We start from the raw sequence: 22,216 nt of genomic DNA, 5'->3' as shown, positions 1-22,216 counted from the left end.
AACAATCTTGACCTCTCTATGAGTTGTAACCACATAAAAGCTCACCTTTTGGACTCTCCATTAGGTTTTATGATGTGCTTCCATATTTAAATGGACATGACTCACACCAGGGTTTCTGCCGTGCCTGTGAAAGAAAGAAAAGATGAATGCCAGATGTTACGTATGACTTACTTCAGGGGGGGAAAAAAAAGGAAAGAAAAGTAAATTAAATGTTGGGCTGGGCTTTCGCAGCTCTCCCCGCTCAGGTGAGCATCAGGCTGCTGTTTGCATTTGCTTTAAAAATGTCAAGATTTCCTCAGAGTGAACAACCTGATTGCTTCAATTACCCGCCTCCATCCCCACGGCCCTGGTGCTTTTGAGGGGAGGAGACAGCAAGGCAAGGCTGTGCTGGTCCCGCTCCCAAAAAGCACAGCCAGCACGGGAGCCCCAGGTGGGGCCCAGGACACCGCAGCTGGCCCAGGGCAGCGCAAGCCCCTGGGGCTCCGGGAGGAGGCAGAGCCCGGGCTCCCCTGTGCTGGGGCAGTGTTTTCCAGCCATGGTTTGTGGCTTCCCCAAATGCCAGAAATTACTGATTTACTATTTTTTAACTCAAAATTACAATACAAAGACACCCTTCTCGGGGTATTTCCAATGTCAGTGCCACAGCCCCGGTGGGGATGCACAGCCCCGTGGCACTGCTCATTTTTGGCACGGCCAGGTCTCACTGGGCTCTGCACCATGAACCGGGCCAGGCCCAGGTAGAACCAGTACAGCCCAGTGCCTTTACTGGGGCAGCTGAGCTCCTGGCTCCCTGCGAGCACGCAGCCCCCCCAGCTCACCCTCCTCACTGGGGGGCTTCAGTCGTCTGTCAAAAGGCTGCTGGGCAAGGCGGGCGCTGTCAGCACCTCCCTGTTTATTTGTGGAGAGGAAGGGAGCGGGGGGCAGCCCCGCTTTGGGGTGGTGCCATCCCTCACCCGGAAAACCTTGGGGAGGGCAGCGGGACGGCCGTGTGGTGGAGGAGCTGCAGGGGCAGGGGCTGAGCAGGCTGGGGAGGCACGGGCATTTCCCAGCGGTGGGCAGGGAACGGCACCCAGACGGTGGCAAGGGAGAGAGGGGGGTGTTTGCTAGCGGGGCCTCACTTTAGGGCTGGGTCCAAAGCCTGGAGCCTTCTCTGGGCTTACTGCACTGTGTGCCGAGGACAACTTCAAGGTGTCTCTGCGGCAGAGCTGGGGTAGCGAGGGATTTTTTCCCAGTGAGGTTGGACAGCTTATCCCAGAGCACGGTGTGGGACAGACAGACCTGTCAGGGTAAGGCACTGGGTGCAGCCTTGCAGCACGTTTTATATGCGATGAGTGGAGCACCAAGAGGCTTTGCAAAGGTGTCTCACAGTCCCCTAGGGGCGAGAGCGAAGCCGGAGCTCAGGTGCTGCCCCCACCACTGGCACAGCACCAGGCAGGACCCAGCACTGGGAGGAGGCAGCCCAGAGCCCCAGCTCGGTAAAACATCACCACCACGAAGCTCTGCCCAGCCGCTCTGCTCGCTCCCTGTCTCTCCAGCTCTTCCCAGCCACCTGCCCAAGGTGCACGGTGTGAGCACACTGTGTGTCAGCCTGCACCCGTGCACACACCACTGGGCTGAACCGGGGCTCTTCTGCCACGCTCACGAAATCCAAATTGCTGGTTTTTGTCTAAAGCTTCAGTGTTTTCCTGCGCTGGTAAGAAACAGGCTCGGTTACTTGAAAACAACCCCTTTGTTTCACTGAGAGACTGCGGCTCCACTGGTGCCTTTTCTTTGCCTAGGAGCCATAAAGGTCTCATTGTGTGAACGTGAATCTTAGCTAAACAATCCCCTTTCTGGGGCAGCGAAGGCTTCTGAGAAGCCAGATTTCATTTCTACGCTCGGTAGCAGGGATGGAGGGGGGTGAGGAGTGGGGGGGGTGTTTGGGGCCGTTTTTCAGGCTCCGGGCTTGTGCCAGCCCCTCCAGCCGCAGGGCGCTTTGCCAGCCAGGGAACCTGGGGGGCAGAGACCGAGGTGGCCACGTCCCATGTGTGCTGTTGTGTGTGCAGAGGCAGTGCCTTCCCCGAGGCACCCACCCCGCACGTATCCCCTCCCTGTGAGCCCGGTGGTAGGGATTTCGGCTGTGCGTCGCAAGGAACACGGCACCGGGTGCTGCAGCGACAGCCCTCGTGGCAGCCTGCCTGCCCCCAGCTGTGAGCCTTTTCCCTATCCATCCACCCATTTTGTTTGACTCTCTCATTTCTGCACTGGGCACAGCCAAGGCTCAGCGGCGCATGGGGACACACAGGTGCTGCCCCGTGGCCCGCCTGCTCCAGGTGCATCAGCCTCCCCCCGCCACGTCCCTCCTCCAGCAGTAACATTTGCCGTATTCCTCCCTCGGCTCTGACTTTCGTCAGCGTTTTCCAGGCATTTCCCTGAGTCAGCCCCCACGTGGCCCTCCCCAGCCCCGAGGTGTCACAGCACCGGGCGGGCCGGGCGCTCCCCGCCAGCACCCGCTCTCGCCCTGAGCAAGCCAGGTGAGCGGCGTGGGCTCGAGGGTGCCCGGCTGTGCCGGCAGCTTGGCTCCCCACGAGAAAACCTTCGCCTGGCTCTGCCAGTAAAAGGAAGAGGCAGCTCCACTGCTCACTCGTTGCTTGTCCCTCCTGGCAGTGCAGGTGCTGCCCCCACTCCTAGTAGCATCGTTTCTTGCCCCATGGGGAGAGCAGGAGGGGGCCAGCACCAAGCCCTGCGTAACCAGCTCACAGCCCTCAGCAAACTCCAGGTCTAGTGCCAGAAGCAACGCCAGAGGAACCAGCCTTCAGGTGCTGCCTGCCCTACCGGCTCCTGGGGAAGGACAGCACGGCCACACACCCGGACCACGACCCACGCACCTGGAGCGCTGCGGGGCTGTGGTGCCAAGGGGTGGACATCTGCAGCGAGCATCTGCATGCAGGGGAGGTAGGCATCGTGCCTCATCCCCACCATAAACCAGCTGGGATGCATTTCGGGTTGTTTAACAAAGGGTCACCCTTAAAGCAGCAGGGATAAGCAGGTGAGCAACCCCCAGGCCCGTGCCGTGCGTTGGTCCTTCCCTGCGCTGGGTGCCGCACACACGGAGCATGAAGCTCGGCTTTGCCCACACCGAGATCACGAGCACCAGATCCTGTCCATCACAGCTCTCCCAGCACAGCTCTGTAACAGCCCCAAAACACAACCAGCTATTTGTGCTCAGCCCTTGTCGGGAGGCTCCTCTGGGTAGGACTCGATGCTCCGCGTGGCCGCTGCTCCCCGCAGCTGGCCGGGGACCGGCACGTCGACATGAAAGGGGTCCTGTGCTCCCCACCGGGGCGGGCTCTGCTGCTGCAGACAGATGAGGCTGAAACTCCACACTAAGCGTGTGTAAGGACATTAAGCTGTTGGAACTAAAGGATAATTTGAAAAGTATTTTTCTTAATACTGGCATTAGGTTTCCCTAGCTTGCAGTTGGTAAAGAGAAAAAGAATGTCCTTACTAAGGGAAAGCGAGTGAAAGCCGAACCGGGGAGGAATTAGGGGGTGGTGGGTGCTCGGAGCCAGGTCCCCTTGCTTGCTCAGGGCTCCGACCACGCGTGGGGCGAGAGCAAGGCTGTTCCCAGCCCCGGCCCTGCTGGAACGCCCTGGGGGCCACTGCTTGTTTCTCACTGCCAAACTGCAGCATGGGGAGAGGAGAGCAGCACGGCCACACACCCGCATCCACGCTGTGCCCTGCCTGCACCAAGCACGGGGCTCGACGCCTATCACAGCCCTGGAAACACTCGGGTTAGGCAAAGCTCTTTGCCAGCGCTGATGAGCTGGAAGGTTTCCATCTCCACGTCCCACAGAAAGCCCCCCAGGTACCAACTGAGCACTGCGACGTCCTTACCCAGCTGCTGAGTGAGCTGGGCATGAACAGGGAGCACAAAGTGCTCTGCGACTTCTGGTTCCCTTCACATTTTGGGGCCTCGCTCCTTGGCTGGGGCAAATCAGTGCCGATTCAGTGCGATAAGGGGTTAGATGTGTCGGTTCTCAGCACCGTCCCGCCCCTGGACCCCACGGGGATGGCAGCGCAGCCTCTCCCCTGCCTCTCTGCTTTCCCACCTCCATCCCATCAACGGCCCCGGGGCCGCGGGCTCTGCGCTTGCCTCTGCTTCTGCTCGATGCCTCTGCCACCACGGGCCAGGGCAGGACGCGGGGCCCGACGCTGCGCCCGCGCTGCTGAGTGCAGGAAGCTGATAAGTCGGAGGCTCGGGGAGCACGGCGAGGCGCTGCGCCGCCCGCGGGGCATCAGAGGAGCCCACGGCCCTCATAGAGGAATTCCTGTGCCCTTGCAGAATGCCCGTGTGAACGGAGGCAGGAAAATTAGCCGCAATATGGCTTTTTGTGATCGCAGAGAAATTGCGAAAGGAAGGAAAATAAAAAAAGGTTCCGTTTTCCTCTCGCTCCCCTTCCCCGCAATGCTGGAAAGGCTCAGGAAGTGCCCGGCCATCAGGAACAATGTGCAAAAAAGCCGGCACTGCTTTCCCTGGTGAACCTGGCGGGGTCCCAAGCAAGGACCACAACACCCGGCGGGAGCAGGGCTCCCCGTGCCCCTTGTGGGTGAACGAGGGCTGGGCTCCCCCTGGCTTTTTCATCCTCTTCCGCTGCCAAACCCCGCTGCCGTGCCCCCGGTGCAATGAGCAGGAGAGCAGGAGAGGGTGGGGAGGCCAGCAGGGAGGTCTCACCCTGCCTCTTTTACCAGCCGTCTCCCCCAAAACTGCTTTTTGACTGAGCATCGGGGCTGCCCCAAAGCTGCCTCATTCTGAACCACTCGTGCCCCCACAGACACTGTGGCTGTGACAACGGGGGAGGAGGAAGGGTAGGGCCCAATTCCCAGGGTCACACCCGGTGCATCGCTCACTCCGAGGTGAGGATTGCTCTGTGGGCAGGACGGGGCCCCCACGTCCCCACTTTGGGTCAAGGCTGCCAGCCAGAGCCTGCCCCACAGCCTGGCATCCTCCAAGGCCTCGCACATCCCCTGTGCTCGTGCACAAATGCTGTGCTTCCCCAAATAGCTGCTTTTCTGGGAATGTCCCATGGCCCCACGGAGGCTCGGCTGGTTGGCATCGGATGACCGAAGCTGTTGCGTGCTCCCATTGTTCCCCACGGCGGTTATTAATAGAGCACCATAATAATAGGGGATATTTATAAAACACCTCCGTGCCTGGGAATCCAGAGCAATCTGCAAACCTAGGCAGGTCCCTCTGCCAGCCACGAGCGGCTCTGGCTATTGCCACAAAGGGAAAACGACCCCTGTACCTCATCGAATGGTATGGGAAACGTGCGGGCTGGAGGGGCACTGCAAAGGGCTGGTACAAGGCGTGGGCACTGGCACCGTGCTGCCGTGAGGGCGCAGGGCAGGGACAGCCCCGTCCTGGCCACTTCCCTGCCAGCAGGGTGCAACAGGGCTGGGGAAGCCATAAATGCTGTTCTCCAGCTTGGGAAGAGCGTTCCCACTTTGGCTTAGCTTTACAGATGGGAGCAATGAAACCAGGTGCAGATCTCCGAGCGGTGCCAGCCCCGCTGTGCCCCGTGGGCCAGGGCTGGGCTCGGTGCCCGGGAGGTGCCGTGCAGGTGAGTGGGTGCCAGCCGCGGTGGGACGGGACGGGGCGGGAAGGCGCAGAGCCCGGCTGTTGCCCCGTACCAGCAGCATCACAAAACCCAAACAAATCCGGTCCTCCCCCCAGCCTTGCTTGAGGAATTAGAGAAATGAGGCCATTTATGTCTTCACACGGGCGACTGAGCCTGGCAATGACCTTTGGTCACTACGGAGCAGGGCTGGATTTGAAATGTGAACTAGAGAGCAGGAGGTGAAAACCTCTGTATCCCATTACAAATCCCTGGGGATGCCCAGGGCTTGTCAAGTCGCGGTGCTTTGCTGCTTATTTATTACTATTTGTCCACCACTGGAGCCATCGCCAGGGCTCGCGTTACTGCCCGGGCAGTGGCCAGCTGCTCAGCGGCCTCGGGGCCGGCCCCGCTCCCACGGGGCTGGAGGCCAGAGCCCGGGGCTGGGGTGGCCGCGGTGCCGCTCCCCGCTGGTCCTGCCCCGGCAGCAGGCAGGGTCCCCGGGCTGGTGAGAGCCGTGAGCGCTGCCCCTGGGATGTGCCAGGCAGGTGAGCTGCAGCGGGAACCGGATTCACGCTTTAGGGCAATGAAGCACACGGCCCTGCACAACAGGGATTGAGACAGCACAGCCCTGAGCTACGTTATGGTGAAGTTACCAGGTTGAGATGCAGACTTGGATACTGGCACACTCACAAGCAGGTAACACCTCTCAGTACCAGCACTAGTGGCCGTGCTGCTCCCGGTGCCAGCATCAGCTCCCGGTGTGGGGTCGGACCCTTCTGCAGCAAGGGGCAGCCCAGGGCAGGAGCCCCGGAGCAGTTTTGCTGGATCTGCCCTCCGGACGCAGGGGCAGGTTCCCGTACCCGAACAATGGGGTTTGCAAGAAGATGTTTTATACAAGAAGTTTTAGCACCCCTGTGTGGCATCACTCTGCTATGTGTGAGCCGAGCAGTGCACAGAAAATCTGCCTGGAGCTTCGTGGACTCAGCAGCAGCCTGAGTGTGCTGATGGAAATGTGAGTCTGCCGGGAGGCCGAGCCCTAGCGACTTCCCCATTAACAGCCCAGCCTCCAGGGAAAGCTGCAAACCCTCCTCACAGCAGGGACAGACACCACGGGGCTCGCTGAGGCAGAGCTTACACGTGCAGGAAGGTCTTTTGGAACAGCAGAGAAAAGCGTGCGGAGAGCTGGGAGTGATAAACTCACCTGGATGGCTGTGTCTGGCTGTGCCATGCCATGCTTCACAGCAGAAGTGATGATAATTCAATTGCTTACAGTGTGGGACAGCTGACAGGTTACCGAAGCTGCTGAAAGTCAGCGGAGCTGCATCGATTTCCACGCAGACTCAGGGGCTCTGCTTGTTACACCTGCTGGGGTACCTCCTGCAGGGCTGCAGCGGTTCGGGAGGAGCAGCCCCATTTTCAGGGGGGAGAAAGCACTTCAGTGCCTGTCCAAGAGCACCCACAGGTTTGCCATCTGGAGGTATTCAGACTCTGGTCAGTGATGGAGAGAGAGAACAAAGCCCAGCAAAGAAGAGTAAATCAGAGCAATGCTGGCCCTGGCCTCCCCACAGGGCTTATTAATTTCCCTCGGCACTCTCTGCACCAACCAGGGACCCTTACACATGTCTGAAGATGTGATGCAGGCTGCCAAATTGCTTGGACTCTCTTGACAATGCTACCCGGAGTCTCACCGACACTCAGGGGGATTTATGCCCTTACATCTGTGACTCTGGGAGTGCCAGCACTTCTTAAGGGACCCTGGAGGTGCTTTCCCCCAGGGCAGGCAGCAGTGTGTAGGGCAGCTGGAGCAGCTCAGCTGCTGCAGGTAACTTATTAACCGACAGTGAGCGTCGACTGAGTCAGGTCCCATGCCTCTTCTCAGCCCTTCACTTCTTGGAAGCTCCTTTCCCCCGTGGGGCTGCCCTGCTTGGTGCTGCTGCCCATCTTTGCAGCAGTGCTGCCTCGTGTCCCTGCCCCTGGCACAAGGATCCCAGGGGGCACAGCACCAGCACCTGCTGCTCAGCGGACCAACACCACTCTGAGGTCATCAAGAATAAAACCAAAGGAAGAGAAACGTGGGACTGTGAGAAAGTGCAACACAGGCCTGGAGCTGGATAATGGAAATTCCCAGGCTTGGGGCTTGCTGGTGGCTCTGCACGCCCAAAGTTAAGCTTTATTAATCCAGTAAAGGGCATTGTCCAGTGCAACCTTTCCAGTAGAGCAGCTGACGTATTGAATAGGATTAACTTTGGGCTCAGAGCAAGTAAACACAACCTTTGTATCTGATGCTGAAGCATTCTGCCTCATTGCCTTATTGGAGCCTGAATTTATTATTTTCCATCTTCTTTCTCTAGCAGAGGCATATAGTGGTCAACCTGAAATCACAGCCTGATTCAACATGCAACAGAAACTGTAAGGCTTCCCTGAGACACAAGGTAGTCAAGTGTAAATAATGATTGTACTGTTTATGATCCTAAATCTTAGACTGGCTTCTAGGTAAAATTACATATCTGTTCGCTGTGTTTGTTTTTGTTACTTGTGTTAGGAGTAGTCCAAAATATCTAGGACTACATAACAGCTTTGGGAATATCACGTTTTCAGCCCAGTGGCTGGGTTGTGCTGTAATGACTTTAGGCTTCTTGAAAACATGGATAGAGAGAGAACACATTGGCTAAGCGGAAAAAAAATAAATGTAAAATCTCCGTAAGACAATCAATGTGTGCAGTCATTGCAAAATAATCTGCCCGATCTGTTCTTCTGTTGGCGTTCTGTGCTGAGAGCACTTCTCACTTCAATGCCGGGTTTTAGCGATTCCCACCTTCCTTCATGCTCTGACAAACCCACGAGCACTTTGCCTGGCGTGGTGTGAAGGGCTGCGCTGTGCCAGAAGGGGCAGGCAGCTCGGAGGGCGAGTGGAGGCAGGAAAACGCGCAGCTTTCTCTGCGGCACTCACCCTTGTTGGGCACAGAGGAGACCTTTGGCAAAGCTGTGTGGTTACTCTGCCCGTTGGCTTGGACAAAACTTTCCTTCTGCCCAGGTGCCGAGTCAGCTTCCAGCTCCTTTGCTGAAAATGTGCTTCCTTGTGAAATCTCCTGTCCGAGGCATGTGGTGGGCACAGGGAGCCTCTGGGTCCGTGCGGCAGCCTGGGCACCCCTCTGCCTTGCCCATCTGTGGAGTGTGCGGGGATTTGGGGCACAGCTGATGCTGCCAAGTCAAAGAGACAGCAGAATAGGGACGAGCTGGGGCAGTGATGGATTTTCGGGAAGTCTGGGTTTAATCACACCCTTTTACGTTCCTTCTGCACTGAGCCGTCGGCATCTCTGGGCACAGACCTCTCAAGTGTTGCACTGCCTCTAGCGAGCGGCTGAGGCGTCCCTGCGAGGCAGGGCTGGCACGCAGCGCGATGGCTGCTCGCTGCAAACAGACATCGGATACAATCTCACGGCCAAATTGAGTGTGGGTAATTACATTTCCCAATTTAAACTGCCGGCCAGTCTCAGCTGGATAAAGTGTTCCCCTCTGGAAGTGTTACCATGCCCTGGGAAACAGCTGCTGTGACGAACGTGGGGGCAGCTGCCACGAGGAGAGGGCAGACGTAGTGGTGGCACGTGGCTGCCCGAGCCCAGGTACGTGGCCGTAGGAGGGAGCCTGGCCGTGAGCGCTCCTGGGCTTCAGTACAGCTCGAACCTGAGCCCTGACTGGGAGGGAGCAATGGGGTAGAGAAGGGCTCAAAGCCAAGTGCAAGCGGGACTTACGGGGCTGGGAAGGGGGCCATCGCTGCCCGAAGCAGTGCCAGCAGCAGGGCACGTGGTTTGGGATGGGGAGAGAGCTCCCTACACCTGGGTGTCGGGGTTCCTCGCGCAGCACGCTGCCCCGGCTGTGTGATCCTGATACCATTAATTTTGCAAATGAGACCAAGTCCAAAGACATCTGAGTCGAAGGCAAGCTGAGCCAATGGCCCAGCTAAGTGAAAGCTGGTGAAATGCAGACTTTCCCCTTTTTCTTCCTTGCAGCCCCGGAGAAGTGCACAGTCTCTCAAGTAGGTCTTTATAAACGATCAAAGCATCTGTGTGGCTTTTCCACTCCCAAACCAAGGTCCAGTTTAATAATGTAGCTTGTTAAATAAACAAGTGGCTATGCAGAGCCCCAGCACTGTGACGATGGAGAAGATCCGGTGTTCTCTTCCCACTCCAGAGCCAGCTGTTGATGGACATCTGTCTGTAAAACATTGGGCCTTTTATTGTTTTTAATGCAAGAAACGCCTTTTCCTGGAGACCACCACCGAATACTGCTCTGCCAGAATGGCCCCTTCACAATCCAAACAGAGAGCAAGTGAGCATAGAGGATCCATTACCCAAAAACTCAACAAAATCTTCCTCACCCATGAAAAGTGTATGCACAGCGGAGGACGATCCTGGGGAAGGGGCTTGGCGGAGGGGGCGGCTGTTCGGGGAGGGCGGCGCGCTGGGACCCGCCGGAGGAAAATGCGTCCATTTTCCTATCCGATAACTCCACTGCCAGCTAACAAAAATAATCCCTCAGTAAAGATACCAGGAGTCTGGCTAGCATAATGGATTCATAGAGACTGATGTGCTGAACAGTTTTCAGAGTTGCTGTGCCTTCAGAGACACTAAAAGGATCAGCGTGCTGGTGGGGACAATCTCTCTTGCAGACACAGTTTGGGTTCACATTTTTGCACGTACGTTGGGATTGTGAGCTTGAATCTGATCTCAGCCACCAAAACAGAGTTGTTGGGGTCTTAGCCTGCCCAGGAAGGTGGCCCACTCAGCCTAGCATGCTCTGGGTACCTGAGGGTGTGTGTAAGAAATGCTTTTCACCAAAGGCCTGGAGCCACGCTATCTTCGTTCTCATCCTTTTGTTATACCAGAGATTTGTTTTACTAAGGAAATAGAGAAAATGCAAATGCCAGTAATACATTCCCTTAACTAAGCCAAATTCCACATTTTTGCTCTCAGACACTCCCACAAGCAGCATTATTTTGTACACAAAGCACAGCAGGCTCTCAGAGCAGGACGGCACGGCAGAGCCACAGGAGCTGTGGCACGGCTTCCACCCGCGGGGCTGGCCTGGGGTCCCCGCCACGGGACGGAGCAGCCGGAGGGTTAGGGCAGCCCTGAGGTGCCGCAGGTGGCCTCAGAGCCACCTCACCACCAGCACACGGCCCCGAGCCTGCTCCGTGTGGGAAGAGGTGATTTCAGGCTGACAGGGAAAGGATCGTACGGATCGCTCCTGGAGGAGACATCGGCGGCCTGAGAGATGCTGATTGCTAACGAGAGACGGGCCATCGGAACTGGCAGGGGCCCCAGCTCTGAGGAGCTGAATAACCCCAGAGCTTTGTTGGCAGTGGAGCAAAAATCTGGATTTGTGCAATGGTCAGCAGAGGTGAACTCAACCACAGCAACCCTGGGGTGTGCAGGGGGGCTTCGAGGGAGAAGCTGAAGCCGTGGCTGTTTTACTGCCTCGCAGTATTTGTGAGCCTTCTTTGTGCCCGGAAAAGGGTTGCTTCATATAGGAAAGTTCCACCCGTCTCAGAATAGCTTTGGTTTTCCGAAAACAATTTGATGTCATCAACAATGATTTCACGCTTTGCCTCTTCAGGGGTGAAATTGCAGCTGGGTGACATTCTCACGTTATGCAGGGACACACGCAGCACAAATTCCTCCGATTGAAGAGCGCTGGATCGCAGGGTCACCTTGTCACCTCCCCACCTTGTCGGCCTGGGCAGCAGGCGGCCCTTCGGCTCCCACCGAGGGCAGGGTCGAGGGGGGCCTGTGCCCCGCGGCTCCCCCCGGCTCGGGGCTCTGCCACCCAGCTCCCCGTGCCACGGCAGGGCTGTGACAGCGCCCAGCCCGGCCGGCCATCTCCCTGCTCCTTCCATTGCTGTTTTTCGCAGATGAAAAGAATGATTTCCTCCTGGTAACACCCAGGAGCTGGCAAGTTTCAGCCTGGAGTGATTTCTTTCTTTCTTTCTTTCTTTTTTTTTTTTTTTCTAAAGAACCATGATAAAAATAACCCCTGGGAAAAAAAAAAAAAAAAAAAAAAAAAAAAGCTCAAGTGCTCAAATCCTTGAGGGCCTGACGCAACCTTCACTCGCAGGAGCAGTGGGGCCGACAATGCCATAATAAAGATCTGAGGTATCACCAAGAAAAATAGGAAGCAGCCGAAGAAAAAAAGGTCACCACGGGCTCGCTGTAAACACGCTCGCTTTGCACGTACCTCGGCTTTGCCGGTGTGATTGCTCGCAGGCGAGATGTGACGCTGCATTTTCGGTGCTCCAGGTATTTATTTTACACTCTGGCTCCGAGTCTGAGCCTCCGAATGTAAAAACAATCAGAAGGCTGAAGTGTAAATTCTCCCTGCTGATTTATTTACTGTTGTGTTTTTATAGCACCACATGGCTCTCAGTTTGCACTGGGCCCATTCAACCAAAACCCGTGTCATACACTTCCAGAGAAATGAATGACTTTATAAATTCTCTACAATAATAATCCCACGTACAGGAATGCATGCAGAGAACACCCAGACAGGGCTGGAATGTTTTAAGAATATAATATTGTGCTTTTTTGGTCAGGGAAACACATTTCTCTCAGGGCTATGTGGTGTGGCCTAGGCTCCAGCCCTGTCTGCCTACCACCTGTAATGAGCCCTTGGGGAGATTTTAGTTCAGGCCACCCAAACCGTGAGCTGGGCAGAGACATCAGCGCGCGATGTTAACAGCCTTAATGAAGCCCGGCCCAGCGGAGACTCGAAGCATCCACAGCAGGGAAAAAAAAAAGGAAGAAAGAAAAGAAAAGGCTTTGATAGGAAAAACATCTGATCTGTGTTCTCTAATCTTTGCTTTGTTACTTAAAGCATCTTTAAAGGGCTTAATGCCTCTGGAACAGGGATCTCTTTCTCTCCCTTCAGAAATGCCAATTAGAGAAGCAGGAAACCGCTTCCCGAAAGGGATACTCTTTAAAAGAAAAGTTAACTTCAGCTCGAGGGATCCGACCGCCTCTGTTTCACAGGCTGTTTTCCCCGTGTGTGGCTGGACAAGGGCTTTCCCCAGGGCAGAAAGCAGCTCCCTGCGCCCAGCCTGTCGCGGAAAGCGATGGCAGCGGGGAGAGGAGTGGGGTGATGTGTGGGATGAGGGGCCAGGGAGCAGAGGGTTTCCCTCTTAAATACACCGCACAGCCAGACTGCTGCCAGCGGGGGTGGCTGCGACGCCCAGCGGCACCCCGGGGACCATGTGCTGGTTGCTCCTGCCCCAGGTGGGAGCAGGGCTGCTGGGACAAGTTGCTGTCACCTGTCCGTGGTGGCTGCAGGTTGGGCCCTGGGGGCTGTCCCCCCCGAAACCACCCTCCCTGATGTCCCTGTGCAGGCCGTATCGCAGCCCCAGTGCCGGCACAGCTGCTCCCAATGATAAACCCGCTCATCTCCTCGGACCCTGCTAACCCAAAGCCGAGAAGGGAAACATCTGAACAAGCTCCTGGCTCTGTTCATGGAATTCCTGGACAAAGTCCATGCTAAGATCTTTTTCCCTCTCGCAGAGTGTTTTTCTTTGGACCTCAGGGATGTTACAACAGCTGTTTGTAAACATTTTGCATCCAAAGTTAGCAGGGGGGCGAGCAGGGGAATCGCGTATCAACTTTGTCCCCTCAAACATCTCGGAAATGTTGCAGCTACATTGGCACTGCCCCTGCGGATTGAAGAAGCCAGCCCAAAGGGCCAGTAGCCACCAGGCAGCCGCCGTGCCTCCAGCCACACAGCCCGCAGCTGCCAGCTGGCCGGGGCCGTGCGCTGCCTCTGCTGGGGCTGGAATCAGATCCTGAGCCCACAGCCAGGTAGGGACCAGCAGGAGGAGGTTTTTAGGGCAGGAAGGAGGCAGAGACCAATACGAGCAGTCGAAGCCAAGACGCTGCGGGGCAGGTGAGTGCTTTGTGGCGAAAAGGCAAGGCTGGGGCTGACGGGCACTTTGGACAAGCTGGCGTCCTGCTGCAAAGAGCTTGAGTGGCTGCTGGGTGGCGTAGAGCTGGGCTGGAACCCAGGCGCTGCCCCCGTCCCCTCACCCTGTGCCCCTCACAGTGCCCAGCCCCGAAAACCAGACTCAGAGCCGGGTCCTTCCCTGGCCTCCCCTCCAGCACGAGTCCCTGCTCGGAGCCAGCTGAGATCGTTATCAAAAGGAGAAAACTTGCAAGAAGATGCCAATAATATCCCTGTGCGGTAATAGGGACAGAATTATACCCTGACATGACTGCATGAAAGGATTTCTGGGTTTAGGAAGGATTATTGCTTTTCTGCCCAGCCCAAAATGGCCTGGTCCCTGTGGGAGCTCAGCCCCGCTGCGTGAAGCCGTTGAGCTGTGACCCCTGGAGACACCCGTGGGCTCTGCAGCCCTGACCCGAGACCTTAAAGCCGGGACAGCCGGGGCTTGTCACCCTCCCGAGAGAGCTGCAGGGGTCACAGCGCCAGGCACCGCAGGGCTGGGGGGCAGCTGCGGGCCACCTGACTTGGCAAAGCTTTTCCCATCCCTTTTTCTTCTCAGGGTGCCCTTGAGATTGTGTTACCTGTCATCATATCTGGCAACAAGTGTATTTTAAGAGACATCTTTAAAACTGGGTCTAGTGACAGGCTCCCATTCGTGCACTGCCTGCTGTTTGCTCCCTTGGGCTTTCCCTGCCGGAGATGCCTCGGCTGCTCGGCTGCTCCCGGTGCCTCCATGCTGCTCGCGGCCGGCCCTGATTGACCGGTGCCGTGTGCTGGCACAGCCCTGCTGGCTGACAGCCTGGCGGGTGTTTTTCTGGATGTGATGGATTGGCACAGGCCATCAGCAGAACCCAGAATTTTTCTTTCCATCCTTAGCTGGCAATCTTTCAGCTGATGTTGGGAGGACCTTGTTTGCTTTCTTCTTCGACTAACGCTTTCCCTGGACGCTAAAAATATTGGCAGTGGTGCTGACGCTGGCAACAAGTGGAGAGTATTTTTTCCAGCTGCAGTGAAAAGATGAGCCGTGACTCATTGTGCGCAGCCCGACACCAAGTCATGTGGGGCACAGACGTGTGCAAGACCTGTGAGTGTTTTGTGTGTGTGTGTGCTGCGGCTGCTGCTCGCTTTCTTTCCTGCCTGATGCTATTCGAGGCAAGCCAAACCTAAGCAGAGAAGCACAGCAGGCTGGAGCACACGACTGCTGGCACACCACCGGCGGTGTGAGCTGCCTGGAGTGGGGGCGAGGGGGCTGCCCCGTGCTGCCCCGTGCCAGTTCAGTGCCCGGCTTTTGCAGCAGGGGGTCACTGCAGTCTGCTGAGAGCACCAAATGCTCCCCCAGGGACTGCACCGCCTGCTCCCAGGTACAGTGCCAGGTCCGAGGCTTGGTTAGCGTGCCAGCAGGGGTGTCACGGGTGTCACACCCCAAAGCAAAGGGACCAGGACGTATGCTTCAGGTAATTGCTCAGTAAGAGAGGAGAAAGACAAGGTGGAACTGCTCTGTGGGCTCTCCCAGGGGAAGGGCCTTGGCAAATGAAAGCAGAGCACAAGCCAGAGGCAGGGAATTACCGTTCTCTGCTGCTGACCATGCCCACGGCCCTGCTTTCTGCTCTGCCCTGCACCACACGCGGTCCCTCCACTGCCTGCTGCCGCTCAGACGCTGCCTGGCTTTTGCTGCCTGTCCCATCAGACTGAAACAATACAGGACACATTTTACAAGGTACTTCTGCTGTGGGGAGGGAGAATTTGTAATTTTATGAAGCTTGTAAATGACCTTGTAAAGTCCTTTAAAACCCACAGCTTGGGCATTTCAGCCTAATGATGCTCAGGGATAAAGGCCAGCGAAGGCAGAGGCAAAAGGGGCCAGAGTCATTGCTGAGGTGACAGCAGGCACTGGAGGTTACGCAGGGAATGAGTTAGTAATTGTTTAACTATTGCCTTTATAAAATCAGCCTAGCTTGTCTCCCTTGCAGCTCTTGAGAGCCGCTCAGGGCTAGTTACATCCTCATGAGGATACGTGAGCATGACAGGCTCCAGCTCAGCGCAGCCGATACACTGCAAGGCCCAGATGAGCTCCTGGTTTGCACTTCACCAAGTGCGGTGGCAACTGACACCTCTGGCAGGTTTCATGTGCCTCAGAGGTCGGGGTGAGCTCCCCTGGGCAGCGACACCGCAGGAATGTGAGGTACCTGCTGAAGCAGCCCCGGGGAGGCATAAATAGGCATCTATTGCAGAGCACCAACCATGAACGTAACCGGGGCAAACGACAGCAGCAGCGAGCGTAACGCCGGGGCTGCTCATAAAGCCGCTCTGTGTCCCTAGCCAGGCGCTTACCTGCTGCTGTGGGCTCAGCAAGGTAATTATTCCAGGGGCAGCCGGGATGATTGATGGAGATATTCATTAAACACAAACCTGACACTTTGCTCTCTAAGTCCAAATAATCCGGCCAGGCTCTCTTGGAATCGGGCACCCTCCCCTCGGCACGTTTTTGACGGGGGGGTTCAAACTAAAAGCAGCAGGCGAGTACCGGCGCCCAGACCTGCCGGGGGGATCCCGGCTGGCTGCTGAGGGCCGAGGGCAGGTGCTCGGGCCAGAGCCAGCTGTGCACACACAGACCCTAAGCAGAGAGTATTAGGCTGTGACAGCTGCAGCTGGCTCTGAAATAAGCACTGAGCATGGAGAGATTATGATAGATTTTGCCTGTATTATGAAACTGATTTTACATCATATACGAGGTAAAAAAAAAAAGCTGTCTCTCAAAGGGCTGGAAATCCTTCTGTAGGGCCAGAGCCGCCAGCAGAGCCGAGCTAACAGCACCTCCTGGGCACAGTGGCTGCTCTGCAGCAGGCAGCACAGAAAAAGCCAATATCCACTAGTCTGGCTTTTGTTTGAGGGAGAAATGATCTAATTCTTTCTTTTCTCCTAATAAAACACCTTCCAAATTCCTTGCCTCTTTTCGACCAAGAACCAGGCTGCTTTGGTCCAGCTGTTTTTGTAGAAATACAAGCAGGGGAGAAGGACTTGTGCCCTCTCTCTGTCATCACGGGATGCTGTTCCCTCTGGGGCCGATCACGCTGTGCTTGCTGCGCTTCTTGGACCAGGCTGCAATGCCAAGGCTGGGCTGCCAGCAGGGCCTGCCCGTCCGTCCCAAAGGTCTTGGTTTCAGCAGGTTTGGAAAGAAACGGCCTCAGAGCAGAGGGGAGGCCAAAGCGATGGGCAGTGCAGCCCAACCTGGGGCCCTTCTGTCACTGCTACTCCACAAGCTGGGGGTTTCAGTCCATAGTCAGCGATTCCTTGGGTCAGGCAGACTTCAGTGGTAGGTCATAAAGCCATCAGCCTTACAGTGCTGAATTATACCGATTGCTCACCCAGAATCACCTCATTAGTCCTCCAGTAACTGCCTTGCAGAAGAGAAGTGTTTAAAGGAATGGTGGAATACAACTTTTAAAAACCACGAACATTTTTACTAGTATCTCTGCAGCTATTAAAATGCCAAAGGTAAAGGGCTTTTGTTACTGGTGAGAGGCTGTACAGCTGCTAGTGAATTTTTACGAGTAGACTGAACTATAGAGCAAATAGGATACGTACTCATTTCTTGCACAGATCACCTGTTCTGCGACTGAAATAGCATCTAATTGCCCTTCAGTTAATGCCACAAAACAACACCCATGCCCAAACTGAAGAAAAGCATTATAAATATAAATATAACTTCAGACCTTATAAAACCCTGGCTGATGTCTTAATGAAAGGAAGTTCCAAGTTTGGACACCATAAAGTCTCTGTAAAAAAGCTATCAACGCCTGTCACCTTCCCACAAAGTTAAATTCTCTGTCAGTAACTCTGCTGTGGACTGGCAGAGTACCGCTTGGGCAGCAACCAGCTCCCAGGGCAACAGCAAAAGCTCTGTGAGCAGGGTAAGGCTCTCCCACAACTTTGCTCTCCAGGGGCAAGGGAAGGGTTCATGGACACCAGGAAGGAGCCCTCAGCGGAGCACATCGCAGGTTTTGTCTAAGGATGGACAGTGCCCCAGCAGCAAGTCACAGAACTGGGAAGCGGGGCTAGAAAATGATGACTTAAACACATGATCCAGAGAAACACATCAAGGGGAGATCCCCTGATGGGCCGTAAGGAGTTTGTTTGAATCCTTGGAAAGCTTTAATTGGTTTTTCTTTCCAGATGATCCATCAAGCAACCCCGCTGCGAGAGCAAGGACTCTGCTGCAGGCAGCCGGCTTCGGCACAGCCTGTGCGTGGCTCCACGTGCTCTCACCCTGCCTGGGGCTCCTGCTGCTGCGAGACAGCTGGGGGTGGCTGCAGAGGCCACTGCTGCTGCTCTCCGCAGTCAAACTACTGGAAAGAACCAACTGGGGTAGCAGGACTAGAAAATAAGAGCTTTGCAATTCCTTGCTGGATAGGGGTGGGTGTTTGAAGTCTTGCCTGATGGCTGTTGGATGCCACTTTGACCATCTCAAGCCAGGTTTGGAGCAACAAAGTGATTTGCTCCTAAGATGAGGAGGATGTGAAGGACCAGCCTCCCGAGTACCCACACCGTGGACCATGCATCTATCATTGCCCACAGACAAAAAATGCTGCCTTTCCCCATGAGCAGTAAGTGCAGTGCCTTTGTGCCAGCCTTACCCAGGGCACAACAATCCCAGCGTGGGCTTTGGCGAAGCTGTGGCTGGACCCAGTGCTGCCTGCTGCACCTTGCCAGGGCCCTGGGTAGCAGTGGGAACTGGTGGGACCCAGCATCTCCAGGACACTTTGCTGGGCAAATACTCACAAAGCTGCACATTTGAGATTTTTTATAACTTGCTCTTGACTCTCTTTGAAAGCCAGTGAAAGGCTCGTGGTTCCCAGGGTGCGTCTGACCCCTGTGGGATGGATCCTGGCTTCCTGCATGGACCAGGTGTCGGTCGTGGTGCCTGGGGAAATCCGCATGGGGAAGCAGGATGCATCACGGGCTTCGGGCTCACCTCGCGGCATTATTTAGTCACTGGGGTTATGGGAAATAGCCTGAGCTATCCAGGAACTGACAGCGGGACCCCATCCTGTTATCATGCTATACGATTGCCCATCAGGAAATGACATAAATACCCTCGATATGCTCTATTTTATTTTTCACTATTGTGAAGCATCTTTTCTGTTTTGTTTCTGCTGGCAGTGGGTGAGCGGTTGCAGTGCCCTGGCTCCCCACATCCTGCTGGGCAAGGTCTGCCTCTGGCCCTCGGAGATTCAGGCAAAGGATGTGCCTGTTCGCCAGCGCTTTTTCTCGCCGCCCAGTGATATTGCCTAGGTCAGGAAATAAACTAATTTGGAAAGTGGCAGGAAGGCAGGCTTTTATCGAGCTGCCTGTGCTGAATGTGCACAGCAAGATGGGCACCGTGTGTCATCCAGGACAAGGGCTCTGGGACTGTGAGGTCCTGTGGGTCCGGCTGGTGTGATCCCGAGGGACCGTGGGTCACTGCATCCAGCAGCCGGCCCTTGCTTCTTGGAAACCTGCTTCTGCCTGGAGCGGCCCTCACAGCAGCGCCCTTCGTCTAATGTTGGCACCCTGCGTCCTGCCTGTCCTCTGAGAATGGAAGCTCCTTTTCTTTGCATCTGTACAGATACATGAAATGTTACCGCAGATTAACTGCCATCTGGGAGCTGTGCACCAAACTGCTAGGCAGGACACTCAGGAGACCCAGGGGAGCACCCCCCTGTGCAGTGAACCCCTTTGTCCTCCCTTGCCCTGGTGGCAGGCTCCTGGAGGGCAGCGATGTGGCTGCCCCGGGTCCCCCCAGCACCTCCCGCTGAGCACTGCAGCGCCAGCCTGAGCCCTGGGCGAGGGAATCCTCTTGCTCTCCTCTGCTTGTCCTGCTCCAAACAGCCCAGGGAGAACTGTCACAGGGTGATTCTCTGATTTACAGCAGCAATGTGGTCGAGTATTTCTAGCTCAGGTAACAGCTGTTTTGTTAATTCCCAATTTCTCCCATAATCTGTATATTTTTGTCCCAGCTAGGGCACGGTCTGTGATATATGATGGAGAGCTCTCCCATTAATCAAGTGCGAGTGAAAGCATAAACTGGTTTTTATTAGTTTTCAGAGTGCCAGGTCACATAAATTAACTGGAGCCTGTGTTTAATGTGTCCTGAGCAGTGTATCCCACCTTCTCTGGTGAGACAACACATCTCACTGAAACTTGCTTTACCTGCACAGGCAGCAGGGCCGGACCCTTTTGTGCAGCCCTTGGGGTGAGTTTTGCCTACGCTGCCACCCCGGGGTTTGGCTGATTATCAGAAAGACAGAGCTGTAATAAACCTCAGCTGAGATTCAGAAACAGAAACACAAGAAGCGGAACAATGCGAACGGTGTCCTGCTTATTGTTTGTTATGCAGCAACTTTCCTAAAACCTCAAGAAACAAAAATGTCCCCTGTTTTAATTACAACAGCATTGCTGGGGCTGTCCTGGCACTAGACCTTGTATTTACGTTTTGAGTGGCCTCCCTATCCCTGAGAAAAGGAGGTTTTACTATTACTGGAGGTTATGGATGAGGGAAAGTAAGGCAAACTGAGCTGACAGCGGGTGTGCTGGCAGCGTGGGCAGAGCCAGGAGCCAGCCCATACCTCTTGAGAGAGACATGAAGGATGCAACTGTGAGACCAAGCAAAGCTTCCCAAAGTGATTTCACTGCAACCCAGCATGCTCCTGCATCTGAAACTCAGCTGTTTAGGGCAAAGCCATGCTATGAAAAAAACAGTGACTCAGCTTTTCACGGGTTCCACTGCATTTACTTTCCCCGTGGTACACGGGGAGTATCCCTCCAAGGGCTCGGGGGTTTTTTGGAAGGAAGGGGTGTAACCGATTCATTAGCTGACCCTGGCATCCCTGATTTGCATAGGATGCTTCTGCTCTGAAACTCTGGAGTAATGACGGTGATTATAAACACACGGAGAGGGGTGAGGGTGGTGAAAACCATTGTAATCACACATGGGGCAACGTGCTGACGGACAGGCTGTGCTTGCAGGGTCCTGGGCTCCGGGCAGCCCGCGGGGCTCCCACGCGTCACGGGAAATCCCCCGCAGGGGCAGGGGCTCGGCTGCTCTCCCCGCAGGAATCCTGCTGCCCCAAAAGGGTCCTCCCAGCGCGGAGCCGTTGCCATTGGGCGAGAGAGAAAATAAAATATTGCCTCTCTGTAATGTTGTCATCCAGCTCCCAGATCAGAGCCTGTGATCCTGCACGTGCAGTCTAGACAGCCTGTGTCTCGGTCCCGCAGCTCGGAGCCCCTGGCATGGTGAAGGCAGGGCAGCTGGAGCACAGCGACCCAGTGGTGGCTGCACGCTCCTGGCCTGCAAGGGTGCAGAGGCTGCCCAGGTGCTGACACAGACAGGAGCTGCCTTTGGGCTGATCTAACCCACGCTGGCTGCCAAGCCCCTGTGCTTGCTCTTGTATTGTAGGTGGGCCCGTGCTCTCTCCTGACCTTAAATATTCTTGTTTGATCTTATTTGGATAGCCAAATTTTGCTCCGAACACCTCCCGTTCCTCTTTGTCATCAGAAGCAGCTCAGCATGAGGAGCAGATGTGGTACCTGCTCTCCCAACACCCATTCACTCACACACAGGCTATTCATCTGCGCAAGAGAGTGTTATGAACGGTTTGATATGCATGTAAATCCCCGAGCTGGAGTGTTGTTCTTGGCAGCTTCTTCCACGAATTGATGCACAAAACTGTTTTCTTTGAAGTCTGCAAACAATTTGCTGGATCTCAGCACCTTCCATCTGAATTAGCTGGGGCTCTCTGTGAGAGATGAGCTACGCCAGACTAACCTGCCCTTGCTTTGGGGAGCTGTCAGATCTTCCTCCTGCCTCGTTCCAGATGAATGCAGATTCCTGGTCTGTCCCACTTGCCTCTGATGCTCCCCAAACAGCTGCAGATAAGATTCCAGTGACTTCATTTTCCTGCTTCTTTGAGAAGGTACAAGCTCGAAAACACCTCAAGCCCCTCTCAGGACTTCATTTTTGTCTGTCATGGTCTTAAGGACGTGGGCATGGGCTGAGCCTTCATTGTGCTAGCTCTCCCAGCAATATTCCTGCTCACCACCGTACCATTTCATCTCTGGATTGCTTGCAGCAGTCTTTCCTGTTAACTTTTCCTTGTCCTCCAGTGAGGAGGGACAGTCAGTAAAGAAGTCTTTCGCTGTTTGCAGCAGGCTTTAGATGAGCTGCACACTCCTAAATCGCAGGGAGCTGGGGACCAACCCAGGTGTGTCTACATTGAAAACTGCGGGCTGAGTGCCACCTGTCCAGCACTGTGTCAATCCACCCACATTTTCTGCAAAGCCAAGACAAGAAATGCTGGCGTGCTCAATGACTTCATGTCAAAACTGTTCAGCTGCCCCCAGACCTGGAAGCCCAGTGGCAGCATGGGCTCCCTCTAGGAATGATGTCCATACATTAAAATGTGACACACAGTGGAAGAGGGACTACTGGACAAACAGCTCCTTGCTTTTCTCTAGTTATGGATTATGTGTTTAACAGATTTCTACTCCATTGTCCTATAATTCCCCTCAGCAGGGAGGCTTGTTTTAACCAAATACACCACATTTTTCCTTGTTTTTCTAAGACTAAACCATCTGTGCACCAGGGGTGCACCAGG

The 22,216-nt window shown here is 55.3% G+C and overlaps 1 protein-coding gene across 2 annotated transcripts in view; it reads right to left on the bottom strand.

The window, feature by feature from the left end:
* Nucleotides 1-22,216, bottom strand: part of TBX1 (T-box transcription factor 1) — a 190,266-nt gene that overhangs the window by 53,358 nt on the left and 114,692 nt on the right. For both annotated transcript variants that reach the window (XM_072024636.1, XM_072024637.1), the window contains exon 3: nt 46-124. In XM_072024636.1, the coding sequence (XP_071880737.1) occupies nt 46-61 (16 nt within the window). In that variant the 5' untranslated portion in view covers nt 62-124. The remainder of the gene's footprint in view (nt 1-45; nt 125-22,216) is intronic.

The sequence above is a fragment of the Anas platyrhynchos genome, chromosome 16 (assembly GCF_047663525.1).
Source record: "Anas platyrhynchos isolate ZD024472 breed Pekin duck chromosome 16, IASCAAS_PekinDuck_T2T, whole genome shotgun sequence".
Lineage (NCBI taxonomy): Eukaryota > Metazoa > Chordata > Aves > Anseriformes > Anatidae > Anas > Anas platyrhynchos.
The sequence above is the reverse complement of the archived record's forward strand: the minus strand, read 5'-3'. Positions and strand labels throughout refer to the sequence as shown.